Source organism: Corylus avellana, chromosome ca11 (assembly GCF_901000735.1).
Source record: "Corylus avellana chromosome ca11, CavTom2PMs-1.0".
Lineage (NCBI taxonomy): Eukaryota > Viridiplantae > Streptophyta > Magnoliopsida > Fagales > Betulaceae > Corylus > Corylus avellana.
The window spans coordinates 21,145,060-21,168,269 of NC_081551.1; the positions used below are offsets into that span (position 1 = coordinate 21,145,060).

A 23,210-nucleotide genomic window follows, 5' to 3' on the forward strand; every position below is an offset into this window, starting at 1 on the left:
TTTTGGTCCTTACTTTCAAATGTCCACTTTTTTTGGCCTTTATAGTAGTCTTTAGTTCATAAAAAACAACCAAAATAATTTTTTTTAATAAAAAAATTAAAAAAAACCGAAAAAAAAAAAAAAAATTTGGCTGGCCCCCTTTCATAGAATTTTCTGGCTCCGTCCCTGTCTATCTTATTCTCTTTCACACATCTCACTATACACAAATTATTGAGTATTTGGGGGCATATTATAGGTATATATTTTTACTTGTATATGAGACGCTAACTTGAATATCGGAGGGTCTTCGGTACCTCAACTGGCAACCAGAGACCTCTGACCGTGCTCTTATTTTGTAGATATACCATAGATGTACATGAATCTCCTTCTCAGCCCAGCAGTGAAGAAAAATTGCTGACAAGCTGTATTGTGGACAAAAAATTGCATCAACAATACTTTAATTATATTCCTAATCAAACTACATGTTTATTACAAATTAATGTGACGACCGATATGATATTTATAATGCTAGTTACTAAAATATAAATTGGCATGTGACCATCTATATATGTTACATTTATCGTGTTTACAAATTAACGTGGTAGTCAATTTTGTAACTTATTATTGTAGTCACTAAAATGTGAAGTACTAACACAATAACACATGAGTTTGTAAGGAAATTGTAATAAAATAATACAAACATTGAGAAAAACTCACAATTGGAAACTGACTTGTAAGGAAATGATGCTTGAGAGATTATACACACATGGTTAAGGTTGTATTTAAGTCATGTGGGACACCTAGGATCGTAATATACAACTACACTTTGTCGCCAGTGTCCATGATGACCCACTCTATCGGCATTAATCTGATGATAACATTTTTTTACTATTTCTGTGACTCAACCACAAAGCTGCAATTCCTTCGATTCCATAGTCGACAGGTTGCACCCGATCTCATACTCAACGTGGTGGCTAGTTTTGACACAAACCACGAGTATAATTCACGTTTAAAAACCATCTTTCAGTAACTTTTAAAATGTAATTACTTATGATTACATTTTCAAGCCATATGAGTGGCCACGAGTATGATTACATTTTATATATATAAAATGTAAAATATTTATGATCGTAACATAAATACTATAATAATCATTTAAAAAAAAAAGAAGAAAAAAAAAGAAAAAGAAAAAGAAAAAAGGAAAGAGTTTGCCGGCCGGAGCCATGCATTTTCCAAAAATGTGAAGGGTTCATGCTCGCCATCTCAATGGCTTGAGACGTGTGATCAACGCATAAAACGTTACATTCAAAGTTGATGTAGACTTGCAACCGTGGAAAGAACAGTGAGACACGTCTTATGGGAACTGGGAAGTGATGCTTGACCATCTTCGGTTGAAAGGGTAGTGGGGGAACAAGATGATGAGAAATTGAATATTATCCTTCAAATATGTTTATATGTTTTCAAACATTTATAGGCAAACACCCATAAATGCAATGCAATGATGCATTAGACAAAGATGGCAAGTGTTCATTGTGTTTTTTCATGTAGCCTTATAGCTATAGTAGGCTAGTAGCCATGACTTGTCTTTAGGTATGTTTGTAAGTAAGAGTCTAGGGAATTCAATTCACTTAAGTATCAATCTCAATTAAATCATGGTTTATATTATAGATTTTAATATTAATTGTGATAAGCTACATGTATTTTTATTTTTATTTTTTCATATAAAAAAAGTATACATATCTTTTTTAAATTAACACAATTTACAATGTCCCCTGAACTAAATATTGCATTAATATTTTCCTAAACTATTAAAAAATTGCAATATGCATCAAATGACAAAAATATATTTAATAAAAATTAAAAAGTTAAAAAACCTAAAAAGAAAAAATAAAAAATGGAAGAAGGGCCGACTGGGTCAAACCACGTCAAGGCCATGTGGTGGTTCAACAGCCCCTCTGACCATTTTTTTTTTTCTTGAATCTATAGGTATATTTTTTTGTAAAAATTTAGAGTCATTTTTATTTTTTTACGACCAAACAAAAAATGCATATTGTAAAGTTATAGTAGTTTGTGCCTTGTGGGGGTATAGAAGCATTCCAAATTGGGTATAGTTTGAAGAGAGTAATTGTTATTTTCCTCATAATTTCATCATATCCAAAATCAATATTCCCTAATCCCTATTGCTTATTTATGTAACACATCATTCTTATTCATGTTATTTTATTCTATCAATTTGAATCAAACAATTTTTTATTAATATATGAATTAGATTTGTTACCCATAATCAAAAGCCAGATTAAACACTTAATTCTATATTTTTCCAATGGAAAGCACTCCAAATTAAACGTCTAATCTAGAGAAAGTGCAAAGTTCTAATGCCAATCAAATCAAACACGCATCGATGGTCTCGATTTTTGACAAATCTCTGTTGATTTTGACCCACCTAGTATGCAGCTTGCCTGTTTCTTTCTCTGTTGGGAAATATCAACCATAAATAATAATGGTTTATCCTATTGGCCACAAACATCTCCACCATGTCGACAGGGATTGTATTATAAATATTAAAAAGTGTTTTCAGCATTTAAAAATTTGTGAAATAAAAAATTAGTTTGCTTAGTAAAAATTCTGAGCATTTATTTGACTTTTTTTCACTCAATAATTTTTCACTTTAAAAGTTTATTTTTCAATACGATTCTAAACGTGCCCTAAGAATGAATGCATTTGGAATTACGATCTCATAGGCAAAAAGTATAATTTTAGACCAAATCCCAGAAACTTACGTGTTTGGGGCTGTCTTTCAAAAATTATGATTTGAAAATGTAATTTAAAAGCCAAAATATGATTTTGCCAAACGCTTAAACTACGATTTTTTAAAATCATATTTCCAAATCGCAAACTCAAACTAATCTTAATTTAGAATGCTTATTAACTTGGTAAATCACGTGGCATTTGCAAGTAGTTATAAATGTCAAAAGGGTATTTTCGTAACCACATTTTTTTGGGGGTGGGGGCTCCAAAGGAAAAGTCCATAGAAGATGAGAAAACAAACATAGAAAATGCAACACTATGCAACAAAGGGCTGCATTAACTTGAAGAGTCGCAGGCGTGACCGAAGCCATTACCCACAAGAGTTGTTGATGGTTGAGCTTGAGAGACACGAAAACCAAAGTTTGGGCTACGTTTGGCGAAAGGCAAGTTGTGGGTTTTTCGTGGAAGCGTGGCAAGGGTACTTTCTTTGACCGCCCATCTCCATCTCTAGCCCCCCCTGCAATGGTCCATACCGTGGGGAAATGAAAACGCTATAAAGCTCCAATTTGTATAATGGTGTTCAAAGGATCAATCTTTGACTCTATCAAAGCACTCGTGGCTTTGAACCAAGAAAACAAACCATTGAATATATCACACCCCAATCCCAAAGTATCCTACTTTACTTTTTTCTTTTTTTCTGTTCGTTTTTTTCCAATTTCTGACGCGTATTTGAAGGTCACGTGGAAAAGTTGTTTCCTTTAACGTATATATAAGCCAGGCAACGGGAACTACTGAGAGTCATAGCGTCTTGCACTTTGGTGTTTGATTCATCTTTTCAGAATTTGGTTGGAATTGACTGCAAAAACAAAAGGATATCGTGGAAAGTGGAAACCTATTGAAGGTAGGTTCATAATCATTAAACCTTTCGATGTTGGGTTCTGATATATGGTTTAGTTTTGATGGTACAAGAATAGCAGTTTGCCTCTTTCTTTCTCTGTTTGTTGTGTGGCTTTTGCATGTCGAACCCATTTCTCTGTCTTGTTCATGATTCCTCTGTGGTCTAATATGGATTTCTTAATCATTTTGAGCAGGGGCTGGGTTGGCTTCCCACAAATTGAGTTTCTTGGTGCTTTCAAATCAATGGGTTTGGCGTACAACATCGGTTTATCTCCGAAAGGGAGAGGTGTGGCATTGAGAACAGACAGCTTTAAGAAAACAGATTCAGAAAAAACCATGTCCCTCGCAAATGGGTGTAATAAGATGACCACCAACAACAACATAAACTGCTTGAGCCATTGCAAACCCGAAAATGTTGTGCTTGAAAGGAGTTTGTCATTCAAGAATCTTGTTCAAGGCAGGGAGAACTCGGGTTCGGATACTTTCAGCTTCGAAAACGGGTTGAAACATAAGCCAATTCCCACACTCTTTCTACCCGAACCAACAATATTTTTTTCTCCCAGACCCGTTAGTGAGCTTGATGCTGCCGCGGTTAAGGTCCAAAAAGTCTACAAGAGTTACCGAACTCGAAGAAACCTTGCAGATTGTGCAGTAGTGGTGGAGGAGCTTTGGTTAGTCTCTTACCATTGTTTAACCATTTGATGTTTCATATGTGTTTGATATATTTTCTAACACATTTCTACACATATAACAATGCAGGTGGAAGGCATTTGACTCTCTAGCTCTCAAACAGAGTTCTGTGTCATTCTTCAATGTTGAGAAACCAGAAACTGCTGTCTCAAGGTGGGCGAGGGCAAGGACTAGAGCAGCCAGGGTACACTTTTTTTACACCTTTATGTTCTCTAAATGCCCTTATTCTTCTTTCCCATATTGGAAAATTATTTGGATATTGATGAGAGTTGCTAATTATATAGGTGGGAAAGGGCTTGTCCAAGGATGAGAAGGCTCAAAAACTAGCCCTCCAACACTGGCTTGAAGCTGTGAGTCCTCATATTCCCTTTTTTGATGCTTTTACCCCCTTAGATTGTAGCTGTAAAGATTTTCTACTTGCCTATACTTATACGATTTTTTTCTTTTTCTTTCTACAGATTGATCCACGCCATCGGTACGGGCACGATCTACACTTATACTATGATATCTGGTTTAAGAGCGAGAGCGTTCAACCTTTCTTCTATTGGTGAGTAAAACCCCTTGATCACTATGCTTACTTTGTTAATTTGGTTGCTCTGTCACCGTTGGAAACTAAGAACAGAGAGCTCCTTGGAGTCTTATGTTTTGTTTCACATGCACAACTTGATTAGTGAATTCTAAAAAGACCAAAGTTTTCCTTTAAAATATGTTAAGAAAAATTTGTCTTATTCATTTTCCTTTAAAATATGTGAATTCAAGCTTATTCGATGTGTTAATCCTATAAAAAAAATGCGCTTGAAAAATATAAATCTCAATTTAATAGGATGAATTAGAAAAAAATTTCACCAATTTGGTGGTGTTCTATTAAGCCACCCAAAGGGGCAAATAGGACCAATTTATCTATGAGCAAACTTCCCCTTTGTAATATTTTCTAACTTGCTACTTTCTGAAATGAAGGTTGGATGTAGGAGATGGCAAGGAAATAAATCTCGAGAAGTGCCTGAGGAACGTTCTACAACGCCAATGCATCGAATATCTCGGACCTGTAAGTTGTATTTCTGAACGATGCCATAACTTTAATTGACGAGCAACTCTTGCATGCATAGAAGTTTGCCATGTAACTAATGTATCTTTAATTTTGATGTGGGCATTTCAGAAAGAAAGGGAAGCATATGAGGTGATAGTTGAAAATGGAAAGCTTTTGTATCGGACAAATGGAGAGCCCTTGGAAACCATAGAAGGCTCTAAGTGGATATTCGTCCTCAGCACAACCAGATCTTTGTATGTGGGTCAGAAGAAGAAAGGCTCGTTTCAACATTCCAGCTTTCTAGCCGGGGGTGCCACAACTGCAGCCGGAAGATTAGTTGCCCATCAGGGCCTTCTTGAGGCCATTTGGCCGTACAGTGGTCATTATCACCCTACAGAGGAGAACTTCAGGGAATTCGTTAGCTTCCTTCAAGAGCACCATGTGGATCTTACCAATGTTAAGGTACGTTTTGTGCATATTATCTTACCATGTAACTTTCATCCAACGGTGCAAAATAGCTGATTCTGATCTGATCTGATCTTTACTTTTTTCATATGCAGAGGTATGCAATTGATGATGACAGCCTTTCATTTAAGGTCACTGATGAACCAAAATCAGAATCGATTATGGGTCGTTCTAGATCTACAGAATCAGACTTTGAAAATACAATTGATGTAGATGGCAAAGCGGAGGAGCAGGCTACGATCACGACCGCTCATCAAGAAGAAAATAAGAGTGCTAATGATGCCAATGCGGATGCACGGGTCTTTCCCGTGGGCAAGCCCTTATCTTGCAAGTGGAGCACAGGCGCTGGGCCCCGCATTGGGTGCGTCCGGGACTACCCTGCTGCGCTACAATCGAGAGCACTGGAACAAGTCAACCTATCGCCTAAGGTGCCTTCTGGGTCTGTCGGTAACTACGGCCCAATTCCTTCTCCACGGCCCAGTCCGAAGGTCCGGGTCTCCCCTAGACTTTCATTCATGGGACACCCTAGTCCGAGGACCACAATTACTGCATCTAGTTAAGCCAATTCACCAAAGGTGATTCAATGGCTTGGGTCAATGGATAGAGAGAGTGTTTGGATCGTTAACGAGTCAGATAGTAAATATGAGAGAATTTTTAAAGGACCCACTTGCCTGAACGGGTTTTGAGCTGCTCATTCTCCAGTTAGGGCAAATGAATTTTACGAGAATTCTCTCACATTTGCTACAAGAATTGCTAACAATTTGAGCTACAAATTGTTACTTAAGAATGGTTCAAAACTAGTGGAACCAAGGGCACTTCTAGTGCCCACAATGTGGAGTCTTTTCTAGCAAATTAGGGGACAAAGGGACTAACATGATTTTTTTCCCCCCTTGATTTTTAATGTTTAATTTATTTATTTTATATTTTTATTGCTTCATTTTTTTTACAGGGCTTAAGTGAGCCAAATAGGTTTTTTTATCCTCCCAATTTTGGCATCTGTAATTTGGGTTGGATTTCATTGTTTTTTCTTGTAAAACACAAAGTTGAAGTAATAATACAAGTCTCAAGTGACACAACATCATTCTATTATAGTTCTCCTTTGTTGCTTTTCATTTTCTTTAACATTTTCCATTAAGTCACGATTGGTATGAGAACTTTGTATCCTGATTCACTGCAATTTACGAACTAAAATTAAACTAATTTGGGCTTCTAATAAAAGAAAGTCCACATGAATCTGCTTACTCACTCGAATGGTGACGGAGATAGAATTTGAATTTATGATTGCTAATTTGATATTATGTTAAATTACTATTTTTAAAAAAATTTAAATTAATAAAAAAAATTAATCATTTTACTTATAATATAAACAACTCAAAATGCGAGACTAGGTTTCTAAAACTCGGAAACCTAACCTCACTCTTGTTAAGCGCATTTGAAAACTTTTTACATCATAAAATAAGTAAAATAAATATAAATCCCGTTTGGTAATGGATTTGGTATGTGATTTTTAGTCTAAAAATGATTGATGTAATATAAATTAAAAATAAAATTTTAAAAGATTTTATATGGAAAAGTAAAAAAAAAAAAAAACAAAAAAATTATTTGAATATTAATAAAAGACTAGAGGTGAAGTAGACCATGGAAGACTGGACCAGAGTCTACAGTGACTGATCGAATCACTCAATCACCCATTGGAACGCAACAATAAGCACTCAAGAGGGTTATAGTGAAACATTCTTAGGCACTGTTTGGCAAGATCCACTTATTGAATATCTAAAAATTTTAACTCTTAACATTTTTATTTTTTACATCATATGAATAACTTTTTATTATTATTTAAATAATACAAAATAAGTTTTTTTTTTTTTTTTTTTTTTCACCTTTTCATACTAAGCATTCTTACCTTTTTTTCTAACATTAATCAAATTTTGCTATAGTTATTGTCCACTAAATAGTAACTTAAATGGAGCCTTAATTACTATCAAATCCTTCTTATCAATTCGGTTAATAACGGGAGCTTTGGAGGTCTGTAGACCATCCCATTTGCCCAAAGAACAAGCAGCACTTCCAACACCAATCTCCAATAGGACCATAGCTGGTGATTATAAGAAAAAGGTGAAGAAAGTTAATTGTTAATTTAAAGAAATGAGATTAAAATAGAATAAATATTTGCCAAGTAGGCCCCCAAGTATTGCAAATAAGTAAAGCACAAGTGCAGATGTGCAAATATGAGTAAACTGTCCAGTCAAAGTTGCAGAGAGGTTATTTAAGTTGTTCCAAGAGTAGGGGTCCATGGCTGATTGGCTGTGGTCCGTTTTTCCACTTTTAATCGAGCTTGATAAGCTCATTCAATTAACTGCTTAAAATAAGTGAAAATAGTGATGAGATAATAATGGGAGTCTGCACTCTACTGATTGAGATTGGTCATCAGAGGGGAGGACACCCAATTGCCTGTCCTTCTGTGTAATCACCATCACCAATCACTACCATCCATCTTCAAGAGGCAAATGTGTTCCCCATCAACATTCAACTCATCTTTGCGATTTGACCCAACCAAATGTACTTTGGCTTATTTGGATTCCACCTAATATTTTTCTCTCTAGGGATTTTATGCTTTTAAAACAATAATTTAGAAAAACTATTGGTAAATGGATGATAAAAGTGTTGGACATATTTGGGATACAAATATTAATTATGTTACACCAAAAGTTCAATTATTAGACATTTAGCTAATCTTTTGGAGATGCTATAGAGTAACTTAGGACGTCCACATTATGTAGTAAGGGGCTCTGAGCATGGTTTGTTGTTGGCGGACAGGAAAGAGAGAGTATTAAACAATGAAGTGAATGTTGTAAACTTAATGATTAAGTGATTAAATTTATATTTTTCTACTGGCTTAAGTTTTTTAAATAATTGATAGTTTAATATGGTATCAGAGTCAAAGGTGTTGGGATCGAATTTGACTCCGTCAATTTACCTTAAATTTTAATTAAATATTTCACGTGTTGAGCCTCACCTATTAAAAGAAAGTTTGAACTCACACGTGAGGTAAAGTATTAATTTAATGATTAAGTGATTAAATTAACCTCTTCTTATCGGCTTAAGTTTTTAGAATAACTATTAGTTTAACAAATGCGTCCAAAACTTCAAATATTAGAAGCAAATATTTCTAGTTTTTATTTTTTTATCATACAGTTTCAAGGTGAGTAGTGAAAAGAGACAAGATAAATAAAATAAAATTGTTGTTGCACTCTATTTTGTTTGATATGAAGGCAGAATTGACTTGCTTGGGAAGCAAACTCTCCTCCTAGACAGCACAGAGAGAGGCCTTGGAGGTAGCTTCTGGCTTCTGTATGTTGGGATTGGGAAGCTCCTGTATTTTTTGTCTTCTCTTGTACCAGTTTTGATTTGGCCTCTTGAAGTGAGTGACTTGAAGGGAGTGACTCAAACCCACCCCTCCCTCTCTCTCTTTTATAAGATAAAAAGATCATCATCATCATCGTTTGGGATTGTAAGAAAGATGAAGAAAAGAAGGTGTGCTTTCCTGGTGGCTGTTCTGCAGATAATGACCTGTCTTTCAGTAACAAGCAGGCCCTTGGGCTCACATGATGCTGCTCTTTCACAAGGTTAGCTATTCGTATGCCTTTTCTAGCCTTGCTACCAAATTCGTATACTCCCTACCTTTTAACCTTTTGTCGTAAATGATATTTCCATCTGGTGCTCGGAACATCATTTCTTATCATTTGATTTTCAATTGTTTGATTTCTAGACCTTGTCTGTTTCTCGTTTTGGTACAACTACAGCTCCCACTATTATGTTTCTTAATTTATGTACTTTATGTAACAGGCCAAATTCCACATTTCCCTCAAGCTGCCTGTGACTCAAAACAGGTCTCTCTCTCTCTCTCCCACATTCTCTCAGTCACATCCACACTCACGGATGGGATGGAGATCCCTGCCCGTAAGATCAAATTGCTAACAATTTAGACTATCCGGGGTCTCGTTTTGTACGAAGCCTCGTGAATTAAGGCACCCCATGTGCAGGAATTCCAATTCCACTCGCTTGCACACATGAATCACAATTTTCAATAATTGTCGGTCCTAATTGCACACACAAGACAAGAAATTGTGAGAAGTAGAAATGGACCCACGTGTTAGAGCACCTGTTCAAGCAAATGGGCATGTCGAGTCTCTCACAATTGCAGTCGGATATACTGCAATCCGAGAAGGGAATGGCAGCCAATCCCAACCCCCCACACACTCACAAAATACGGGTTGTATCGGTATGTCTCCTAGCTTAATCTTGGTTTTTCTCTCAAGGGGCTTGGATGCATTGAAGGAGAAGTCAGTAGGCTGGGGTCAAGCCCACCAAGCTGTCGGCACAAATGTGAAGGCTGCATTCCTTGTTATCCCATTCAAACACCCGCAACCACTGATCATATAGGAGTTCAATATGCCAATTACGTGCCTGAAGGGTGGAAATGCAAGTGTGGCACTTCTTTCTTTAATCCTTGAACAAATGCAAAAGTTCAAAGGCGCGTGTGCAGAAAATACTCGGCTTTTTTTTTTTTTTTTTTTCAGAATGTGAAGCCGAGGAAATGTAGTTTAGAGTTCTGAACTTTTTAAATCTATCTTTATTCTCTGATTGACTACAATGCCCTCTTTTAAACAATTAATATATAAAAATAATATTAATGTCTTTATGCATATGATCTGTCATGCTGCATAAAATGTAAAAATTATGTACTAATTAAATGTCCATAATCTATGAATCTTAATTTTTTTTTTTTTTTGTGTGAACAGAATGTGACAAATATAATATAAGCTAGTTTTTAGTTTAGTTTAGTTTTTTTTTTTTTTTTTTGGGTTAGTTTTGTCTTGGTCTTTGGGTTGAGGACGTGAGTTGTTTTTCTGACTTTTTAGGCTGAGGAGGAATAGATCGGTGATCTGTGTTAGATTTAGTCTGCTCATAGCAGATTTATTTTATAACTGTAATTGTACATAGGTTAGCAGAAGCTAAAGTCGTATATAATACTTGATTGTAAGAATTTTCTTATTGTATCTAATGATTTTATAACTTTATAATTTTTTGCTATGATTTATCAGAGTTTTACGCTCTATAATATAAGAATTTTATGCTCTTAATCTTTTATTAATTAAATAAAACAAAATGTTAAAAAAAAAAACAAAAACAAAAGAAAATTTGATATAGTTAATGTTTAATCCAATGACCTATGGGACACTAGGGTCACCTGTCATGTCACATATTATCAATTCTCTGGATTGGCTACATGAGGAAGAAGGTGGAGTGGTAGGAGTGTTGGGAGCAGGTGGCCAGCCTAATCTTGGTATTATGATTTCAACAGTTGCCTATAAACCAAACCTTAAGATAAGTTTATTTTATTTAAAGTGTTTTTAGCTGTTCAGCAATGATTGTTTACATACTTTATCTGGATAAGGCCCTGCAAAGTTTGTCCATAGAATATAAGGAAATAAACCATAAATTTAAGTAAAAATATTTTATAACCCCACGTGTTTTACATGAATTTGTTTTTTAATCCCAATTTTAAATTTGATTAATTTAAGACTTGAGTAAACTTTCAAATCGAGAAATTGTAGGCTTCATTTTCCTAACCATTTCCATCCATATAAAGACAGATAACATGGATTTATTACATTTGTTCAATGTTGTTATTAATATTATTAATATAATTATAAAATTTAAAAAATATATATATTTTTTGATGTGATATAAAAATGAAAATTGTTATATGATATTTCTTTTGAGAGGATTTTTTTTAAAAAAAAAAGTTTTAAAAAATTGACGGAATGACTTTTGCTAATTATTGACGACTTTTGGTAGTTTTTGAAAGTCAATGGGTGGAGAGGGTTTGCATAAGTACGTGTCTCAAACTCATCGAAAAATACGGTTCGAGTATTTATAAACTCACATCGTTATTCCTTATTATTGATGAAATTAGTTTTTATTTTTTATTTTTTTTATTACATACATGGAGAGAGATTTTCTTAAAATTCGAGTGGAGGAATTTTCTCAATTCAGCTTATGATGTTTTTAGAATATTTGATTATTATATATGAAAATGATGTGCTCTAAAAATATATGTCAGTTTAATAAACTGAATTATGAGTAATTGGAGGAAGACTTTCCCCTATATATATTTTCGGTCCCTTTAATTTGTAAATGTTTTCAATTTGATCATTGAACTATCACTTTTCAATTAAAATATTTTAATTCTAGAAACTTTATAATAGTCCAATTGTAAATAGGAGCATAAATGAGATCATAAATTTTCTTAACGGAAGGTTAACAAGACAATGTACATAGAACCTCCTTTCTTTGCATTTATCATTTTTTTTTTGGTAACCTAAGACATTATATTTTTATTTTATAATTGTCCCACAAAGTTGGCTTGACACTCTAAATCAATTATCAATTATTTAATATTTTTTTTATTAGTTGGGAGTGCTACGCACATTTCTCTTTTTCTTTTTCTATCATTATTTTTTTATGAACGTTAGATCTTTCGTTGCATTTATCAAATTTTTATCACTTATTTTGTACGATAAATAAATATAAATAAATATGAACGTTACACCCTCCTTCGCAGTTATGAAATTGCATAATTACGAACATTGACTAGTTATTGTAATATGTATGTTTTGAGTAACCGTTGACAATTGACAAAGGGTATATTGTTTTCCATTTATTTTTATTTTTTGGTGCAAAAAAGAAAAAATTCACAAAAACGTTGTTTAGGTTTTTCTACTAAATTTTTAGGGTTAATAACTTTTTTGATACCTGGATTTTGAGATTTTTTAATTTTTTTCCTATGTTTTAAAACATGACAAAATTAGTAGCTCAGATTTTGGAAAAGACTGAATCATCACTTTCAGTTTGAAAAATTATATCGAGGGTGGCTCGGTGGCTTGGTTACCCCCAAGGGCCAAAAAGGGGTGGCCGAAACCACCCCCAAACCGGCATTGTGGGTGGCTTAGCCTCCCCTAAGGTGGGGGTGATTCGGCCACTCTCACAAAATTTTTCAAACTGGAGGTGGTAATTTAGTCTTTTCCAAAATTTAAGATACTAGTTTTGTCATGTTTTAAAACATAGGAGTAAAAATTAAAAAAATCTCAAAACTCAAGTACCAAAAAAGTTATTAACCCTAATTTTTATGATGGAGCATGATGCCCACTTATGAATATAGAATTAATCATTTTAAATGACGTAATATAATTTACACCACCATTAGATACAATAAAATAAAATAAAATTTGAACCTTAAAATATATTTTTACCATTTCACTTATTCCAATGCTCTAAATATTTGTTAATTAAGATATTATCACACAAGCATTCTTCATTTTTGCATAGTTATTCTATAAAAAATTTAACAAATTAATTTGAAAGTAGTAATTAAAATTAAAAAAAAATCTGCATGATAGAACATTTTTAATTTTGTTTTTAATATTAATCCATTTTTTATTATTGGAATTCAGACTAATGGCCCTACATTTGAAGAAGAATTAAACACGAGTTGTCGTTACGGGGCATTGTCCAATCAACTATGATCATGTCTGATGAAGCGGGGATCATTAATTCTTTTCTTTTCTCTTTTATTTGATATGAAAATTTTTTTTTTTTTTAAAAAAAGAAAGACCACGCAATTAGATTACGTGACATGTACGCTCCAATTTGGTGGATAAACACACGCGACACGGACCCCACTCACACCGGCGAAAAGCTTCTCTGTCCCCACCTACTATCGGAGAGCGCACTTTCGTCACGCGTACTGAACACGCGTGCACAAGCATTTTCCCAAAAAAGTGTAAAAAGAAAAAAAAATCCAAGAAACAAAAGAAAATTAAGTGAAGAAGCATTTAGCGCAGATTGTCGTCGTTCAAAGTCCTTGCTCCCATTGGATCAAAAGAAGCACCACAACAATGCCATAGGAAGAAAAAATATCAAACACGAATATGTCTCTCACTTTCTTTTTCCATTCTTGTTACCCAAACCTTCTTTTAACCTAACCCTAGAATTAACCCCAAAAGGGAATTGCCACGACAGCGTTTTCTAACCCTAGATCTTCAATTCGTTTTTTCTCCGTAAAATTTCCTCCCTGCTTTGAATCGGCGCAGAGTATTGTGCTTTCTCGGCGTTAAGATTTTTTGGATTCATTTTTTTTTTCTTTCTAAATTAGGTTTTTAAGTTGTAGATAGGGTTTTCGTTGTGAATGGAGCATCGCGTAGGGAATAGGTTTCGGCTGGGCCGGAAGATCGGAAGCGGCTCGTTCGGCGAGATCTATCTCGGTATGTTTGTTGTTGTCTTTGATTTTGTATTTTTCTGATAATTTGGTGTTTCGGAGTGTAATAGGTAATTGGAAATTTTGGTGTAGGTACTAATATTCAGACTAACGAAGACGTTGCAATTAAGCTTGTGAGTATTGTTGACCTGATCAATGATCACGTTTATGTAAATTCATGACTTTCTGCAATTTGTTACTTTTATTTGTATTTCCATTTGATGCTTTTTTTTTTGGTTGTTTCTATTATGTGAATGTTGAAATTAATTTCTGCTCTGGATGATTTATTTGAATGTTATTTCTGCCGTGGAATGTAGTGAATATTTGGTCAGAGAAAGAGTTATGAGATGGATTCTGGAGAGGTGTCCAGTTCTGTTGGAAATCATAGCATAATCGAATCTATGTTTGCCCAATGGATACAATCTGTTTATGGAAAAAACTTTATATGGGTTTGAAGTGCGTTTATCTTCAACGAAGGGTCCAGTGATCAATGCAGGCTGAAGCATATGGTTTCCCATTCGGTTAAATGCTATAAGGCGTCACTTTCTTTGACAAAAAAGGGGGTGGTATGGTTACTCTTATCAGGTTAAGATGCTGCGAGGGCTTCTAATTTTAGCACTCTGCGGCCTATAAGCTGATTATTGGACCCCTTGCTTTTTGGGCTTTCAGAGATCATCAGTCTCTATAAATTAGCAGATATTGCTTTCGGTCTTTGTTACGGTTGTTGAGCCTGTGTTGTTTTCTTCCAAAAAGAAGAAATTTAGCGAGAAAGGTAGACCGAGATAGAGCTTTTGAAAGTTGGATTATTGTAATTAATTATATGTTCCATTTGATTTTGACATCTGAGAATTGGTAAGGAGCATTGTTAAATAACATGATCCATTTGCCACAGTTTAACGCCGTACTTTAAGTGGTTTGATGTTATCAGTTGAAATCTTTGACATATACCTGCATATGAATTTCCTCTGTAGGCCCAAAAATTTGCCTACGTTAATGTTTGCTCTTTGCAATGCGGATTGGATTCATTTTTGTTCTTAAGATACTGATGCTGTTTCTTACATTCAGGAAAACGTCAAGACAAAGCATCCTCAGCTGCTCTACGAATCAAAGTTGTACAGACTCTTGCAGGGAGGAAGTAATGAAACTTCTCAACTTTGTGGTCAACTGGTCCTTTTTATCATTCAATTTTTGGAGTTTTGTTTCAAGTTTTTGTGTTTCATCTGTTATCACTTTTTATTACAACTCAATTTTGGTCTTGGCAGCTGGAATTCCAAATGTGAGATGGTTTGGAGTGGAAGGAGACTATAATGTTTTGGTGATGGATTTGCTTGGACCTAGTCTTGAAGATCTTTTTAACTTCTGCAGTAGGAAGCTTTCTTTGAAGACAGTTCTTATGCTTGCCGATCAAATGGTAGGTTCCCTATACTTCATGCACAGGGCCGGATTAATTAGTATGCTTCTCTGTAATTCATCAATCTGTGCCATTTTTTTAAAAAAAAATTTTAAAAATTTTTTTTGATTTTTTTTTTTCAGATCAACCGTGTTGAATTTGTTCATTCTAAATCATTTCTACATCGAGATATCAAGCCTGACAATTTTCTTATGGGCTTGGGGAGGCGTGCAAATCAGGTCACTGTTCCAAATTTTATATATTTAATTCTATTTATTTCTTTCAGGATATTGATCTTGATATGAAAATTGCTATTTACTTCATGTAGGTCTACGTCATTGACTTTGGTCTTGCTAAGAAATATAGAGATAGTTCAACCCATCAGCACATTCCTTACAGGTGAGAGGCATGCATGTGTAATATCTCCTTTTTGCTGGGGTGTGTGTTTTTAAGGTGGGATTTTGATCCATTTCTCTGTGTGTTGTGGTATGCTGAAAAAGATTGGGGAAGAAATATCATAGTTTGCATGGTTGACTACTAGAACAACAATGACCTTCTTAATTATCTGCATTCAAAGCACCTTTGTGCTCTGTGGTATAGTTTGCTTGGTTTAATTCTGAACCCCTGGAGTTTTATCTAACCTTGAGAATTCATTCTCTCTGCCCCCTTTTTCCCACCTTTTTTAACCCATGTTCTTCTCGACATCAACTATTAAATGTGTGCTAAGAATTTATATGTTTTGTTTGTATCTGGTCGTTCCTTTTCCTGCCATAGATCAGTTAATTCTTTTTCGACAAGCACCATCAGTAATTTATGAAAATAGTTATTGAACCTCTTATATCCTCTTTTAGAAGGCATATTTTTGTAGTAGTACTATTAATCTATTTTTAGCTTTGGGGCTTTTAGCTCATAATTTGTGTTGCGTCTTGCCCATCTTCTTTTCTCGTTCTTGCTACGAGAGTTTGTTTCCATGTGCTGTACTCTCTTGCACAAACACGCTTAAACATTTGTTAACTTATTTCATAGCTCAAACCTATATCTGTTTATGGTTTAGTCTTAAGCTGAATAAGTATGGGATGGTAAGTAAAAAGTTTTATATTTGCAAATGACATTCTTAGATATCAATATTTTTTTGGGGGGCTTTCGTATTAACATAAACCAACTACGTTGTTATTGCTACCACTTTCTTTAAAAGAACATTTACGGATTATTCTATGTTGGTTTAAATATGTTAAATTTTATGGACTTAAAAGTTTGTTTCTTTTGTTCCTATAGCATTGGCAAGGTGAAATTTAGGTGTTATATGAGTACGATTTGTGAAGTAAAAGGATGATTTTAATGGTGGTTGGGTGGTAATTAGATATTTGATGACAAGAAAATTCTTGACTCTGTTTCATTGCGCAGCACTCTAGAACCTTGTCTCGTTTTCCTTTCCTAGTTTTGATAGAATTAGAAAAGTATCTGAGCCAGCCAGCATCTCATCTAACCTTTTCTTTCTATTTAGTTTTTTTTTTTTTTTTTCATATCAATCTGTGGATAGCACTTGAATGATGGCAAGCAGGGACGGAACTAGGAATTTATATTGAACGGGGCCAAAGTATGAAGGAGAAATATATAATAAAACAGGGAACCAAAAAATAGATGAAAAGTATATTAAGATTAAAGATTAAATCAACATATAAAAAATAAAATTAGTATTTATTGAGTGTTAAGAAAATATAAGCAAAATAACTTATCAAAAAAAAGAAAATATAAGCAAAATAAAAGACAGAAAATAATTGTTTTTCTTAAAAAATTAGTATTTTTTGCAGTATATTTAATACAAATTCCAAACCTGGGGCCTACCCCGGTCTTCATATATGTCCACTCTGATGGCAAGCCCTTATCAAATATGGTAATTTTGACAAGCCAACTGTTTGTTGTGTTTTGGTCATGCACTTTGCAGAGAAAACAAGAATTTGACTGGAACCGCTAGATATGCAAGCATGAACACTCACCTTGGTATAGGTATGTTTTGTCTTGTCATTTTGCTCTTGGTGTTCTTTCTAAAGCTTGGCCCTTCGAGTTAGTGTCCTCTCAGGATTTCATAATAATGGTTCTTTCTTTCTTGTTATTTTGGACTCAATAGAGCAAAGCCGGAGGGATGATTTGGAATCTCTTGGATATGTCCTTATGTACTTCTTAAGAGGAAGGTGATTGTTGCTCTGTGTCCTTCCTTTGTTTCTTGCACTGGTTTCTATTCATACTTTAGTGATTCCCCTTTCCTTTATAGTCTTCCTTGGCAGGGACTGAAAGCAGGAACTAAGAAACAGAAGTATGACAAGATCAGTGAAAAGAAAGTTTCTACTTCGATTGAGGTTGGTTGTTTGTAAAAGGTGGCTGCATCCAATCTCTATGTCCAGCTTCTGCAAATTGTAAATGGTGTACTTAATGCTTCTTTCAGGCCTTGTGTCGGGGTTATCCAACGGAATTTGCATCATACTTTCACTATTGTCGTTCTCTTCGATTTGATGACAAACCAGATTATGCTTATCTGAAAAGAATATTTCGTGACCTTTTTATCCGTGAAGGTTTGATTTTATTTTCCTCTAAAAGAGATTTCATTCAATTTAACACAGCTTTATATTTGCAAGGCATCTATGCTGGTCTCTGCTAACTTGTTTGGAAGCTAGGTTTTTATTGTTGTAAGTTTGTTTGAAACCTAGATAGAATAGCATTAGTATTCCATCTTCTCATTGCTCTTTTTGGTCTTTGTACAGGCTTCCAGTTTGATTATGTGTTTGACTGGACCATTTTGAAGTATCAGCAATCACAGCTAGCCACTCCTCCATCACGTACCATTGTAAGTGATATTTTAGTTGTCTTTTCATCAGCATTAAATGCATTTTGTAATGCCCGTTTTTGTTAGGCTCCTGGTGCTGGGACTAGTTCTGGAATGCCCCCTGCTATTGCCAATGTTGATAGACAGACAGGTATTTTTTGAAGTGTTGCTCATTATATTGATATCAATAAACCTTATTCTCTCATGTATAGTTTCTTCATTACATCTAGCAATACTGCTGTTAGTTTCTCAAAAGTGGTGGTCTTGTCATTAGGTTCTTCTCTTGCTATTCTTTGCTTGCTATATAAGGATATCTTCTGGCTGCTTCTTTTTATCATATCGGACTGTCTCTTACCTTTTTCCATGTTTCCTTTTGGTATTAGTTTTCTGATTTCTGTTGATTATCCTTTGAGCTTTAAATAGAGGCTGTATACTTCTCCAGTGTGAACTTGGGTTTATGCTGCTTACTTATCCTACTTTATTGCAGGTGGGGATGAAGGGCGAGCAGCTGGTTTGTCTTCAATGGATTCTTCACGGCGGAGAATATCAGGACCAGCTTTAAATCTTGGAAATTTTTCAAGGCAGAGAAGTCCAGTTGTTAATGATTCTGCAATATCTAATGATACTATGGTGAGTTGATTGGAATGTATAATCTCCTTCTAACGTGCCTAAGTTTTAATTGTCATCCAAACTTGGATAGTTCCCTGTTCCTATTTATCTTCTGCGATGCCATTTTAAATTAGCACAAGTCATAGGCTTTTCTCCCCCACTCTGGTTCACTGAATGCTGTGATAGGTTGCTATGACATTGTAGACAATTAATCCTATATTGGGTGGGTGGATTATAAAAGTGTTCCTGGGTACCAGGTCTTACATTAGTTTCTTACTAGACGTGACTTGGCTTTATAAGTGATTATAGGGAGTTCCAATTGCAACTTGACTAGTCTTTTTTAAGTAATAGCGCTGATGTGGCTAGCATTGTTCTTAGGTCATTACCAATATTAAAGTAATTTAGTAACATCATATAACGTTAAGGCACTACATAACATGGGCCATGATGAAGACATCGGGGATTTGAGTGAGGAATATTGTGTCACCTTGAAAAGTTAGTCTCATTGGGCGGGTTGATTATAAATGTATTCATGGTGGTAAGTCCCATATTTGTTCCTTGCTAGCGATGGGCATTTTAAGTGATTTTAGTGAGTTTTAATTGCAACTTGAATATTCTTTTTAGAGTAGTAGCGCAAATGTGACTAGGTCTTTTCTTGAGTTGTTACAGTTGCTGTCGAGTTGTAACTTTGTCCGAACTGTTTGAATTATTGCATCAGTTGTTTAAAGCCTGTTTCGATCTCATAGGTTAAAGCTTAAGCTGACCAGTTTACTACTTTTTCCCCTCACTTTAATGCATGACATATTGCATAATAGAAAATATGATATTCGTATGGTTTTTCTTGTAAAATTTTACTGTCCCTTTGGTTCACATTCTATCTTACACTTAATGCACTCTATACTTGGAACACGCAGCTATCAAACTCCAATGTTTTGAGCCGGCCAAGTGGATCATCAAGGCGAGCTGCTGTTTCAAGCAGCCGTGATGCATTTGTTGATAGTGAGTCAGATCCCCATCACTCTCGTACTACTGAGGCAAGCCCTGGCGCAGCACGCAGAATTTCAAGTGCACAAAGAACTTTGCCAGTTGGATCTTCAGACCCCAGGCTTACATCTGGGAGAAATACCACTCGGAACTATGAAAGTACCCTCAGGGGCATTGAGACCCTGCAGTTGGACAATTGATAAGAGAGGTTTCAGTATTAAATGCTCACCTTGGTGCATTCTTGTGAAAGCACGAATTTACTGGTGGGCTGATATTATGCGTGCGGTAGAATATAGGTTTGCTTGGAGTTGAGTTGTGAAGGAAGTTGGAGTTGAGTTGTTGGGACTTGAAACTCAGGGCATTCTGGGTTTGGATTTGCACTCATCTGAACTTTTCCGGGCACGGCTGTCTATAAAGCTCAGGTTATGTTCGTATGGCTTCTCCATTCTGGCTACTGCGTTACAACTTTTTATCCCTGATGTCTGTGATCATTTTGTTGATTTTATGATGCCTTACAATGTTGGTACGACTTGTAGGCCAAAACTTGGCACTGTAAATTGGCCGATGTGTTCATATTCTCTTAGGCTCTTTCCTTTTCCCCCTTTTTTTTTTTTCTTCCTGTTTTTGTATTTGTCAAATTTATACACATTATGCTGAGCACAGATGCAGGTTTAAGTAATTGCGTGGAAGGGAACAAATGGAGAAGGTCGCAGCATCTTTCTTTTTTTTGTTCTTTCTTTTTTCTTTTTTCTTGATGAAGCACACGTAGCTGTTCCTCTAACTGAATTTCTTGTTATGCCTGTAGATTTCAAGATGATACTGTGTTTTCTTGATTCATTTGTATTTCCCCCCCTTTTCAACTTAATTTTTTTTTATTCATTTTTTTATGTGATATATATATGTATATCCTTTTTGTATCAAGTATTTCTCTTTAGGTAGTGTTGAATTCCCAGAAATTTCATTCAAATTTATGTTCTTATCTCTCAAGGGCTTTGAATGATTGGGGAATGTCGGACCTTAAAAGTCAACAAAAACAAACTTTACAAGACTGCTGGGTAGCACTCTAAATAGTGTATACCATTATAGGGCATATAAACCTGAACCTGTTACAACTGACAAGTATCAATAACTATGATCTGTTTTAGGCTTTTTAGCCCTTTTTAGGCCAAGCTTGATAGCAACGGGAGATGTAATATATATATAAAACAAACCTCTTGCGCAAACTTCGAGCGCATTTGGTCGCGTTGTTTTGAATGCCAATCTTGTTTCTACAAAATTACGAACAGTGTCATTTAAAAAAAATAGGGATTTAAAAGTATTTAAAACAATAACATTTTCGTGCTCTTTTTAAAATGCTCGATTTGAAAGGTAAGAATTACAATTGAAATTGTAATCCAATTGTTTTAACTTAAATTTTTAAAAAAATTTATTTCTTTTAAAGTTCAGTTATTTAATACTCTTATTTAATTGTCATAAAATTAGATGATTTGACAATAAAAATTAGTCGTTAATCTAATATATATATATATATATTTTTTTTTTTGTTTTAAAAAAAACAAGAACTGAAAAAGAGAAAAAAACTACTAGCACAACCATTAATTGCTCTTGCATTAATAGCCTTTTGAAATGTTAATTTTTCAAACATCACGTTTTAAAACCGCTAATTCTTTTTTATTTTTTTTACATGTCAGCATAAGAAGGGGAGGGAGATTTCAACTAGTGACCTCCGCTTCATTAGGCGTGGTCCTAGCCGATTGAGCTATCTCTTGGGATTTAAAACCGCTAATTCAAACGGTGATATAGAGCAAAGGAATTCAGGAGGCAATGCATCCCCTCCCCAATAGAGCTTCTATCCGATCATATCATCCCCAACATTACAAACCCAACACAAAAATCATTGAAAAATGAAAAGGCTTCGTTAGAATCAATCATTTCTAAACCGTACCCTAACTAATATATAGTAATATACAATGCATTGCAACAATTATTCATCAACAATTTTTGTTGGGAAAATTCTAATATTTTCAGTCCATAAATAAATAAACAAACCACTCAGATAGCTCGAATAGTAGTTGAACGCAGTAGAGAAGGTGAATTGAAGAAGCTAAAAACACAGCAAGAAGTTACTACAACCCATGCACCATTCTGGAGTACCTGTCCTTAAGCCACCTGAAAGTCTTCCTCAGAGACCCTTTGACCTTCCCTTCCACCGTGTACACCTTATAGCTTGCCACCCTCTTCTTCCTCTGCATCTCCGGGTCATTGAAGCTCCAGCTCTTAGAAGCAGACCCATTTGCCGACTTCCCCTTCTTGAACTTTGCATCATTTCCCACCTGGGTTTGGCTCGGGTGTGCCGAGGTTGCATAGGAAGCGCTGTAGCACCTGAGATCTTGCATACCACTGATCCCAGATGTGGTAGGTCCCATCCCGCCATGATCACCATACCTCTCCATCTCCATCCTTCCATCACCCCACGATTTGGATCTGAAATCTTCCATCGTCAGCCGGCCCGGGCCCCACTTGATGGATCTCCTCTCTCTCTCTCTCTCTCTCTCTCTCTAGTAATCAATCTTGAAAGGAAAACTCAACTCTCTATCTTTAAGGTAATGGGAGTTTGGACCATGGGGCGCTACTAACTAGAACGGTGTGATCACCGCGTCAGCGTCGGTGGTGGTGATAGATAGCTATAAGGGGGATATCAAGGACGGGGGTTTTTATTCTCTGTGGATGATTCTACAACCCTTTCACATGGATCGACCACTGAAATTCAACCACGTAATACATGTCACGTGAGCAATTAACCTGCCCTCTCTCCTTGTCCTTGCTATCTCTCTCTCTCTCTCTCTTTTTTGGAAGATTTGTCGTTTTGCAATAGGAATGAATTGTATTTGTGCCCCAGGTTTGATTACCATGTTGGAAAACCCACCTAAAATAGATACTATTTGTTTTAATTTGAAAAAAAAAAATGTGAAAAGCGCTTTATATTTGAAAATTATGTTTATGTTTTAAATTGTTAATTAATGATTTTGAAAATAATGAGTTTGTTTGAGGGTGTTTTTTATTTTTATTTTTTGAAAAAAATGTTTTAAACTATTTTGTGAGAGTATTATTAGCAGCATCACTAAATTTTATTCACCAAAATAACTAAAATATATTTTTCTCTATTTTAACTATTCATTTTTTTTAGAACATTCCCTACAACCTATCTATTTTAATAATTCACTTTCACTATTCTATTTGAATATATTTTTAAAAAAGTTTGTTTATTCATTTGGCGAGT

The 23,210-nt window shown here is 35.0% G+C and overlaps 4 protein-coding genes across 6 annotated transcripts; 3 read left to right on the forward strand and 1 right to left on the reverse strand.

Moving 5' to 3' along the window:
* Positions 1 to 3,540: 3,540 nt before the first annotated feature.
* Positions 3,541 to 6,867, forward strand: LOC132165624 (IQ domain-containing protein IQM1). 3 transcript variants are annotated; one of them, XM_059576263.1, is made up of 7 exons: positions 3,541 to 3,628; positions 3,819 to 4,295; positions 4,384 to 4,498; positions 4,599 to 4,861; positions 5,272 to 5,359; positions 5,471 to 5,803; positions 5,902 to 6,867. In XM_059576263.1, exons 2-7 carry the CDS (start codon positions 3,868 to 3,870, stop codon positions 6,364 to 6,366), a joined length of 1,692 nt encoding a protein of 563 aa, XP_059432246.1. In that variant the 5' UTR covers positions 3,541 to 3,628; positions 3,819 to 3,867; the 3' UTR covers positions 6,367 to 6,867. The 3 variants fall into 3 exon arrangements, with proteins under 3 accessions (XP_059432246.1, XP_059432247.1, XP_059432245.1); XM_059576264.1 differs by lacking the exon at positions 3,541 to 3,628 and having other exon boundaries at positions 3,727 to 4,295; positions 4,599 to 4,664; positions 4,773 to 4,861; XM_059576262.1 differs by lacking the exon at positions 3,541 to 3,628 and having other exon boundaries at positions 3,727 to 4,295.
* Positions 6,868 to 9,084: 2,217 nt separating this feature from the next.
* Positions 9,085 to 10,459, forward strand: LOC132166503 (polygalacturonase-like). Its single transcript, XM_059577327.1, has 3 exons — positions 9,085 to 9,432; positions 9,653 to 9,696; positions 10,126 to 10,459. Exons 1-3 carry the CDS (start codon positions 9,327 to 9,329, stop codon positions 10,318 to 10,320), a joined length of 345 nt encoding a protein of 114 aa, XP_059433310.1. The 5' UTR covers positions 9,085 to 9,326; the 3' UTR covers positions 10,321 to 10,459.
* A 3,220-nt stretch (positions 10,460 to 13,679) lies between these two features.
* Positions 13,680 to 20,767, forward strand: LOC132165613 (casein kinase 1-like protein 1). The gene is made up of 14 exons (XM_059576247.1): positions 13,680 to 14,133; positions 14,220 to 14,260; positions 15,192 to 15,261; positions 15,389 to 15,537; positions 15,660 to 15,755; positions 15,845 to 15,915; positions 17,462 to 17,523; positions 17,645 to 17,708; positions 17,789 to 17,873; positions 17,960 to 18,086; positions 18,276 to 18,358; positions 18,425 to 18,488; positions 18,825 to 18,967; positions 19,861 to 20,767. The coding sequence occupies exons 1-14, from the start codon at positions 14,058 to 14,060 to the stop codon at positions 20,128 to 20,130; spliced, it is 1,401 nt and encodes a 466-aa protein (XP_059432230.1). The 5' UTR covers positions 13,680 to 14,057; the 3' UTR covers positions 20,131 to 20,767.
* Positions 20,768 to 21,827: 1,060 nt separating this feature from the next.
* LOC132166324 (uncharacterized) lies at positions 21,828 to 22,603 on the reverse strand. Its single transcript, XM_059577126.1, has one exon. It carries the CDS (start codon positions 22,426 to 22,428, stop codon positions 22,057 to 22,059), a length of 372 nt encoding a protein of 123 aa, XP_059433109.1. The 5' UTR covers positions 22,429 to 22,603; the 3' UTR covers positions 21,828 to 22,056.
* Positions 22,604 to 23,210: the final 607 nt, after the last annotated feature.